This window comes from Portunus trituberculatus, chromosome 33 (assembly GCF_017591435.1).
Source record: "Portunus trituberculatus isolate SZX2019 chromosome 33, ASM1759143v1, whole genome shotgun sequence".
Taxonomy (NCBI): Eukaryota; Metazoa; Arthropoda; class Malacostraca; order Decapoda; family Portunidae; genus Portunus; species Portunus trituberculatus.
This window is the reverse complement of record NC_059287.1, coordinates 15,547,634-15,557,633: the sequence shown is the minus strand read 5'-3', so window position 1 is coordinate 15,557,633 and position 10,000 is coordinate 15,547,634. Positions and strand designations below refer to the sequence as shown.

At 40.9% G+C, this 10,000-nt stretch overlaps 1 protein-coding gene across 1 annotated transcript in view; it reads left to right on the top strand.

Annotated features, from left to right (window-relative positions):
- The window catches only part of LOC123512239 (nephrin-like), a 114,134-nt gene that overhangs the window by 49,196 nt on the left and 54,938 nt on the right, over positions 1 to 10,000 (top strand). Inside the window, 1 exon segment of the mRNA XM_045268499.1 lies at positions 6,766 to 6,945. Within this exon segment, the coding sequence (XP_045124434.1) occupies positions 6,766 to 6,945 (180 nt within the window).

Genomic DNA, 10,000 nt, shown 5'->3' with positions numbered 1-10,000 from the left:
CGGCGGTGGCGGCTGCAATGGTGGTGGTGGTGGTGGTGGTGGTGGTGGTGGTGGTGGTGGTGGTGGTGGATGAGGGTTAATCTATTCCCAGCATTCCTGTCTCTCTTAGTTCCAATTAGTGGCTGGTGTTTGCAGTCAACTTACGGGTGATTCATCGTCATCATCATCAGTCATCATCATCGTCATCGTCATCATTGTCATCATCACTATTATCATCTTTTCTTTTTTTTTCAAATGGTTACGTGGAAGGTATTAAAGATGATGATGATGATGATGATGATGATGATAATGATAAGTCTAGAAGGAAAGAAAGGATAAAGGATGGAAGTAAAAGGATTAATTTTTGAAAAGAAAGAGAGAGAGAGAGAGAGAGACAGACAGACAGACAGACAGACAGACAGACAGACAGACAGACAGACAGAGAGAGAGAGAGAGAGAGAGAGAGAGAGAGAGAGAGAGAGAGAGAGAGAGAGAGAGAGAGAGAGATGACCGTACTTTAGTAGAAGAGGGAATCTGAAAGGGAAGGGGAAAGAATGGCAGAGAGAGAGAGAGAGAGAGAGAGAGAGAGAGAGAGACAGCACTGAGATCTCTTGTAACTTCACCTTCACAATTTCTCGACATTTGATCATATCACAAAAACTTCACTCTATTTAACCCTCTTGAAAACACCTTTTTCTTTCTCCTCCTCCTTCACCCCTTCAAAACACACCTAACCTCTTCCTTTCCATCTCAAACACTTTCAACCCGTTTCCCTTTTCCTTTTAAACACCTACAGATCCTTTTCTTTTCCTTCAAAACATCCCCTACTCTTCCCTCTCCCTTTCTTCCCCCTCTTCTCCTTCATAGACATTCGCGTGGCCGTAGCAATAAGAAAAGAAAGCAACTCAATAAACTACAACACAACTGAAGGGAAGGTGATACATTTCCCATTCTCCGCCACCAGTGCCTTGCTGCGGAGCCTCATTTCACTCAGCCTCGGATTGAGTGAAGGAGGGCGAGGCTCCAAACAGGGCTAGCGTTACGAATCTCGCCAGTTGAGGAGCGCTTGAAGTGTTTCGTTCCAAGAGTTTCGCGGGATTCTTGGGCTCTCGACTCCTCTCTGTGGTGCTAGGACACTCCCACGCCTTCCCATGCTCTCCCACGCCCTCCCACACCTTCTCACACTCTTCCACTCCCTCTCACTCACTTCTAGTTTCCAGGAGCTGCGGGTTTTTCCTTGTAACAAACCTCAGACAGACGCGAGATTTCGAAATTCTCTGATCCAAAATTTCTAAAAACTCGAGTTTCTGACACGTACGAATTGCAAGAAAGAGGAGGAGGAGGAGAAGGAGGAGGAGGAGGAGGAGGAGGAGGAGGAGGAGGAGGAGGAGGAGGAGGAGGAATGGGGAAGTAGTGGAGGAGGAAAACTAGCCAGAACAGCATGTAGGAGGCAACGAAAGAGGAAAAGAGGAAGAGGAGGCGAGTAGGGAGAGCAGAGGCAGAAACAGCAGGAAGGCGTTTTCTTGCCTAGACTAAATTACCCAAGTCGAAACACTACCACCAGCAAGAGAGAGAGAGAGAGAGAGAGAGAGAAAGAAAGAGAAAGAGAGAGATTATTCTTCCTTTTCCTCCTGCTCCTCCTCTTACTCCTTCTCCTCCTCTTCCCAGCACTCAGCATTCCTTAATCCCTCCCCACGCACGCGCCCCTCTCGCAGCGCCGGCCTTGGTGACTGCGGGGATAAATCCTTAGGGAATAGGCGAGGTGGCGCGTGTAATCAGGGAAAACTCGTGACCCCGCTAAGACACTGCCAGCATCGGGGACCTTATAACCCGAGTGACAAGCGAGGCAGCAGCAGGAGGGAAGAGAGGAAGGAAGGGAAGGGAGGAGGGGAACAGAAGCACTTGTGATCTTGCTTCCTTTACGACAAAATCACGTATCGCCCCTGTTTGTCGCGCCTCGCTTCCTCCCCGTGATTCTGGTGAGGGATGTGCGCGCCTCCTCCGGCACCAGCGTGTGAAGGAGGCGTGAGAGGTGCGGGTGTGTGTCTCTCCTACGGCGACGTGTCATGAGGGATTCCTGCGAGGTTTCTGAAATGTGATACGTAACGAGCCTCCTGCTTCCTTCTCCTCCTCCTTCTCCTTCTCCGCCTCCTCCTTCATCCTCCTTCCCACAGCCACACTAGACGTATTTTGATGGGTAAGTGGTGTGATTTCCTCCTCCTCCTCCTCCTCCTCCTCCTCCTCCTCCTCCTCCTCCTTCTTGCACTCTTAACTCCTTGACTTCTTCCCCTCGTCTTTCCCTCAATCCTCTCATGGCGCCACGTAAAGGGTAATATTTAGAAGGGGAATTAATGCTCACTCCTCTTCCTCTTCCCCTCATCCTTCCCTCACAACCATACCTGAGAAATATTAGGGATTAGTGTTGTATCCTTTCTCCTCTTCCTCCTGCTCCTCCTCCTCCTCCTCCTCTTCTTGTGCCTCTTCACGCTGCCTGGCTCAAGTCTCCTGCTTTTAGTGGCAGCGGCAGAGTCCTCTTGATAAATTCAGAGGGTAAATTGGGTCTTTGCTTCCCGCGACTCGTAAAAGTGAGTGAGGGTAATTCTTTTTAATTAAATATGAAGGTTTGATTTGGATTAACCAGAGTGAGAAGGAGAGGTGAAGAGGCTGACAGACAGACACACATACATACAAACAAGACAGACGAAGACAAGGATACATATAGATAGACAGACGGAGACAAGGATACATACAAACAGACAGACAGACAGACGAAGACAAGGATACATAGAGACAGACACACATACATACATACAGACAGACAGACAGACGAAGACAAGGATACATAAAAACAGACAGAAAGACGAAGACAAGGATACATACATACAGACAGACAGACAGACGAAGACAAGAATACAGACAGACAGACAGACAGAGACAAGGATACAGACAGACACACAGACAGACAGACAAGGATACATACATACAGACACACAGACGGAGACAAGGATACATACATACAGACAGACAGACAGACAGACAGACAGACAGGAAGATTAACACAGACCTAACGCAGCATTTCAGTTCCTTTGCAATCTTTTTGAGACTCGAATTACATAAACATCTACCCAAACTACGAAAAATATAAACTCAACGAGGCGAATTCCTTTACAGCTTTCTATGCACACGATTCACTTAAGTAAAAGTAAATAGAGAACCACCACCACCACCACCACCACCACCACCACCACCACAACCACCACCCACCACCACTACCACTACAGCACAAGATATACAGATTTAGATAAGCTACAATACAAATAAAAGAAAATACAATATGCATTTCACTTCCTCTACAATCTTTAAATATATACGCAGTTCATTCCACCACCACCACCACCACCACCACCACCACCACCACTACAATTACACTATACACCTTTAATTTTTTCTGCTTTTTTTCTCTTGTTTTCTTATTTCCTTTTATCCATTCTTTTCTTTGTCTTCCTTATCTTCTTTCAAACTTTCCTCCATCACCTTCTCGTCTCTCGTCTTTCTCTCTCATCTCTCATTCCTTCCACTTTATCTTTCTTTTTTCTCTTATTCCCTCTTATCCATCACTTTCTTCGTCTTCCATCTCTTCTTTCAAATATTCTTCCATCACTCTCATCTCTCATTTCTCTTTCCCTTTCATCTCTCTTTCTTTTCTTCTACTTTTCTTTCCCTTTCTCTTATTCTCCCTAACCCATCACTTTCTTTGTCTTCCTTCTCTTCTTTCAAATTTGTTTCCATCTTTTTCTCATCTCTCTTTATCTCTCATCTCTCTCTTTATCTTCTTCTTTCCTATAACCCATCTCTTTTTTTCTCTCTTCTTTCAAACTTCCCTCCATCACTCTCACATCTCTCTAACTCTCTCTCTCTAACTCTCTCTCTCTAACTCTCTCTCTCTCTCTCTCTCTCTCTCTCTCTCTCATCTCCCTTTCTCTCTCATCTATTACTTTACATCTGAACACTGCACAGGAAAGGGTCGAAAAACAGCGCCCTTTGCTCCACACCTACTTTATCGCAGCCAGGGGGACAGAAGAGTAGCGAGGAATTGAATATATCGAGAAGCAGAGCATTGGGTTTTCGAGCTCTACAGAAAGTGACAGGTGTAAACATTAGTGGTGTGTGTGTGTGTGTGTGTGTGTGTGTGTGTGTGTTGTGGGTGTGTGCGTGTGTGTGGGGGTGAGAATGGGAGGATTGTGAGAAAGATTAAGTGTGTGTGTGTGTGTGAGAGAGAGAGAGAGAGAGAGAGAGAGAGAGAGAGAGAGAGAGAGAGAGAGAGAGAGAGAGGAGAGAGACAGACTGAGAGACAGACAGATAGAAATAGAAAGAGACGGAGAGAAAGTTATGGAAAAGAGACAAAACAACCAATCTCTCTCTCTCTCTCTCTCTCTCTCTCTCTCTCTCTCTCTCTCTCTCTCTCTCTCTCTCTCTCTCTCTCTCTCTCTCAAGGAAAGGAGGAAAAAGAAGAAAACGAACATATATCATGATTTGTCACGTAACCTCCTCATATATCTCTTTTTCCCTCACATCTCCTCACCTTGCAGAGAGAGAGAGAGAGAGAGAGAGAGAGAGAGAGAGAGAGAGAGAGAGAGAGAGGATGCTGGAGGTAAAGATAACTCTCATTGCCATCATAAAACCAACTCTGTCTTTCATACTGTCTCTTTCACAATTTTGACGGACCATTCTCTCTCTCTCTCTCTCTCTCTCTCTCTCTCTCTCTCTCTCTCTCTCTCTCTCTCTCTCTCTCTCATCTCTCTCTCTCTCTCTCTTTCTTTAAATATTTTGGTATTTTCTTGGCTTTTCATTTTTTCATTTTTTTCCTCCAGTTATTTTAATGTTTACCTTTCATGACTTTCTAATTATGTCCTCCTCCTCCTCTTCCTCTTCCTCCTCCTCCTCCTCCTTTTCCTCCTCCTCCTCTTCCTCCTCCTCCTCCTCTTCCTCTTCCAAGCCTCGTCTCATTCTCATTTCTATTATGCAATGGCCAATTTTCATCACCATCTTTTTTATTTATTTTTCAAGTTTTCTTTATCCGTTTTCTTTCCTTTTATTTTCCCTCCCATTCTTTCATTTGTTCTTCTTTCCTTCCTACTCTCTTTCTTTTGCCTCGAATTTTCTTCTTCCCCCACTTTTTCCCCACCTCTTTTATCATCCTCAAACTTTCTATCCTCTCTCTCTCTCTCTCTCTCTCTCTCTCTCTCTCTCTCTCTCTCTCTCTCTCTCTCTCTCTCTCTCTCTCTCTCTCTCTCTCTCTCTCTCTCTCTCTCTCTCTCTCTCTCTCTCTCTCAAAAGCAGTAAGGCAAACATGGCGGGATATGACCCAAGAGTTTTCATTCACAGGTCTATCCAGTTTCGTATTTTAGAGAGACTTTGAGGAGTTTTCTTAAGCTCTCTCAGTCACACACACACACACACACACACACACACACACACACACACACACACACACACACACACACACACACACACACACATTTTTTTTCCTTTTCTTTCTATTTTTTTTTTTTTACATAATATGGCAAGTTTTCTTAATTTTTTGCGTGGTGGAATTCTTTTGTTTATTTGTATTGTGAGTTGTGAACCTTCTTGTTTTATTTTTTATTGTGTTTCTTTTTGTTTTACTTGAATTTGTTATCTTTTTAATTGGAGTGAGAAACGTTTTTGTCTATCTCCATATTACCTGAAAGCGAGAGAGAGAGAGAGAGAGAGAGAGAGAGAGAGAGAGAGAGAGAGAGAGTGAGAGACATCTAATATACCATTCTCTTTTCTCTCTTTCTTTTCTATTTACATTAATTCATTTTCTCACATACCCATATCATTAAAAAGAAGAAAACAATGAAAAAAAAAACTATCGAAACTAATTCACCATTTTACCCTTTTCATTTCTTATTTTTCCGCCACTTCTTTCATTATTCTATGAACGAACGAATACAACCTTTATCTATTATGAGAATCTGGAGGGAGGTGAGCCGAAATGAACGCTGATGTATTTTCTTTTCCTTTATCTGAAGTGTCAGTTATTGTTTCACCGTTCAATGCGTCACAATAATTGCCAGACACATTCACTAAAAGGTCCATGTTTTGAATGTTAATTTCGCCGCATTGATTAAGCGGGCTCTTATAAATGAATAGGAATAGATAGATCAAATAGATACGCGATAAATAGATAGATAAAACAAGCGGATGAGTCATTAGTTAGACGCGTGATATACAATTTATTCGCTTCGCTGCTAACGGATGGAAAGAATAATAGAATATGCTCGTATTTTTTGCTTTTTTTTTTAAGGATATGATAATAATTGTGTTTGTGTGTGTGTGTGTGTGTGTGTGTGTGTGTGTGTGTGTGTGTGTGTGTGTGTGTGTGTGTGTGTGTGTGTGTGAGAGATTTATTGTTATTTTTCTCATTTCACTTATCGGTTATATATAATTCGTTTTAAATATCCGTGTGTGTGTGTGTGTGTGTGTGTGTGTGTGTGTGTGTGTGTGTGTGTGTGTGTGTGTAGGGTATGGTGAGCAGATACTTTAAGTAAAACAGATCAAACAACACTTTTTTTTACATATATAACACTCTCTCTCTCTCTCTCTCTCTCTCTCTCTCTCTCTCTCTCTCTCTCTCTCTCTCTCTCTCTCTCTCTCTCTCTCCTCGAACATCCTACACCATCCTAAACCATCATACACCACCAGCACATCCTTCTCACCTTCACAACCCCTTACTAACTCTTGTCTTCGTGTCTCCTGCAGGCTTCAACCGCAGCATCCCAGGGTTCCCTCGCTACACGGTGCTTGGGGACGAGGCCGCCAGTATCCACAACCTCCACATCACCAACGTTGAGATGTCAGATGATGGGGAATTCCAGTGCCAAGTTACACCTTTTGGCAATGCGCGAGCCATCCGTCACGCAGCCAACCTCACCGTCCTTTGTGAGTCTTGGTGCTGGAGTTTTTGTTGATGGTGGAATCATTCGTGTGGTTTTGGGGTTTTGGGGGATTTTTGTGCTGTTTTTTTTTTTTTTTTTTTTTATTTGTATTTCTTTTCTGTTTTCTTTCGTCTCTCGTATTTATTTATTTTTCTCCAAGCTTGTCATTTCTTTTCGTTTCTTTCTTTTCTTTTCTTTTTTGGTTTTGTTGTCATTGTCTTCAGTTGTAGTGTGGTTTTCCTTGTTTTTTTTTTCTTTTTCTCTCGTATTTGAGTTTTTTTTTATTTCATCGTTCATTTAAAGATTGATTCTCTGTCTTTCATCGTTTTCTTCTTTTCTTCCTTTATATTTTTGGTTATGACTTCCTTTCGTTTGATCTTTTTTTTTCTCTATTATATTTGATTTTTTACTCTAAACTCAATTACTGAAGGACTGATTCTCTGCCTCTCATCGCTTCCTTCATTCCCTCTTTCTTTCTTTCTTTTGCTTTATATTTCTATCTTTATCTCTACGCCTGCCATTCTTCCTCTTAGTTTCAATCCTGATTTTTTTTTCTTTTTTTTTTCATTCCTACTCCTGTTCGGTGTTCTGTGTTGTGGGTCTTCTTTTTTTGTTGGGGTAGACTTTTTTGCTTCCCTTTCTCTTGTTTCTTTCCTTTCTTTTCTTCCTTTGCATAGGTACTGGTTTCCTTTGTTCTTTTCCCCGTGTTTTTGTTTTCATTTTTCCACTCCTGTGTATGTTGTATAAATATTTCTTTTTCTCTTTTGCTTCTTGAATCTTGTATTTTTTTTTTCTTACTTTTTGTTTTCTTTTTTTTCTCGTTTTTTTTTCTTTCAACCTTGAGGCAAATATCAGACTTTACTTTTTATCTAATTTTTTCTTCTCTATTTTTTTCAGTTTCTGTTTATATTCTTCATATATTTAATTCCCTTGCTATTTATCTTTTTCCTGCCTTTTTTTTTAACAGCAAACATATCTTCCTTCTCATCTTGTTATTCTTGCACTGATAAGCTTAAGAACAAACCATAACTCTTCCATCCTTCACCTTTATTAAAACCAGAAAGTTACAGTGAGCAATAACTTCCCTTCCTGTGATTCTGCATTCAAAAACCACAAAGTTACGCCTCACACTCTGCCGTTCACTGTGACCTACATTACCCCTCGCATCTCTCTCTCTTTATGACCACTACCTGTCCTCCTCTTTTCCGCCTCCCATTTCTCTTAACGTCTCTCATCTGCGTCATCCCGTACTGGCCCACTGTTTATCATCTCACCTGTCTACATACCTGCCTGTCCACCTGTCCATACCTGTCTCTCTGTATCTCCCCACATGCTCAACGTGTTCTTTTCTTCTTACCTGTCTAAATGTTACGTGCCTCCCTACTGTCATGGTTTGGTTTACGTTTGTCTGTCTATTCTTACTCCTGCTCATTTCATAACTGTTAATTTTTGCCACTCTTTTCTCTACCTGTCGTAAATTTAAATCTGTAATTTTATTTCAACGACTAGTTTACCCATCCTTCTTTTGTGTAAGTCTGTGTATTCTATTTTAATGTCTTTTTTATCTATTAGTTTATCTACCTTTCTGGTGTATAAAAATCTACGTGTCAGTTTTCGTTCCTACCTGTTTTCTACCTTTTGAATTGTAAATGTACTTGTCAATCTGCCTATTATTTTATCTTTTATTCACCATCATCCTTTTATCTCATCTCCTCCTTTCGTTTATTATTCTTTGTGTTTATTTATTGATTCCTTCCCTGCCACACTTCCCATGTACTTATTTATTTACTCATTTGTTTGTTTCAAGAGAAGTGGAAGGCTGTGTTGGATTGAATTGCAAGGCTGTGGTGAAGAGTGTAAAATATTAAAAAGAGGAAAGACTGTTTGCCTGTAGGTACTGTGTGTTTGTTTGTCAAGGGAAAATGTGCATCTAAAAGTTACCCTTCCTGCTCGTCGTCTTTATATTTCTATCATTTTTTTTTTTCTTTCTTTGTTACTGTTTTTAGGGTTTTTTCTGTGTATTATTTTTACTTTGTTTTTTATTTATATTTCTCCAAGTTTTTATCATTTCTTTCTACATTTTCTTTATTCTTATGCTTTTTCACAGTTTTTCATTCTTTTATATCTTGTTTTTCATTTTTTTTTCTTTTTACTGTTTCAATTATACTCGTAATATTCTTCAGTTTTTTTCATTTCTTTTTCCTCTTGTGCAGTTTATCATCATTGTTTTCCCAACTACTAATGATTTTCTAACTTTTCAAATATACTTTCCACTTAGTCATTTAGTTTTGTATAATATTTTTCTTCACGTGTTTTCGCAATCCTATTTTTCTTCACATTATTTTATTTTTCACTTTTTGTCTGCATTTCTCACTCATTTAGCATTTTTCTCCTTTTCTTGTGTGTGCGTGTGCATGTGTGTGTGTGTGTGTGTGTGTGTGCGTGCGTGTGCGTGTGTGTGTGTTTCCGTCACTTAATTTAAAGAGTACACGCGCTTAAAGTTCTTGGAAACACAAACATAGTTGTACATAAAGTTGAAATGCAGAATATCACTTTAAATCGTCGCTGTTGATACAAACACACATACGAATAAACAGGTAAATTGCGCGTGTGTTTGTTCATTTATTTTATGGCAAACGACGCTTTTAAATGACTATATATTGCATGCCAACTCTCTCCCTCTCCCCCCTCTCTCTCTCTCTCTCTCTCTCTCTCTCTCTCTCTCTCTCTCTCTCTGATAACTGGGTTTTTATCGATCTGTGTATTAAAAACAGTATTAGTTACAAGTAGTGGTAGTGATGGTAGTAGTAGTAGTAGTAGTAGTAGTAGTAGTAGTAGTAGTAGTAGTGGAAGAGAGGAAAAGGAGTTACAATACAATTTCCTAATATAAATGCTTGTAGTAGTAACAGCAGCAGCAATAATAGTAGCACTAGTAGTAGAAGTAGCAGTAACATCACCACCACCACCACCACCACCACCACCACCACCACCACCAGAACCCTCACTAACACAACGTAACCACACCAGCTCACCACCTAATCTAATGCAATCACCACCAC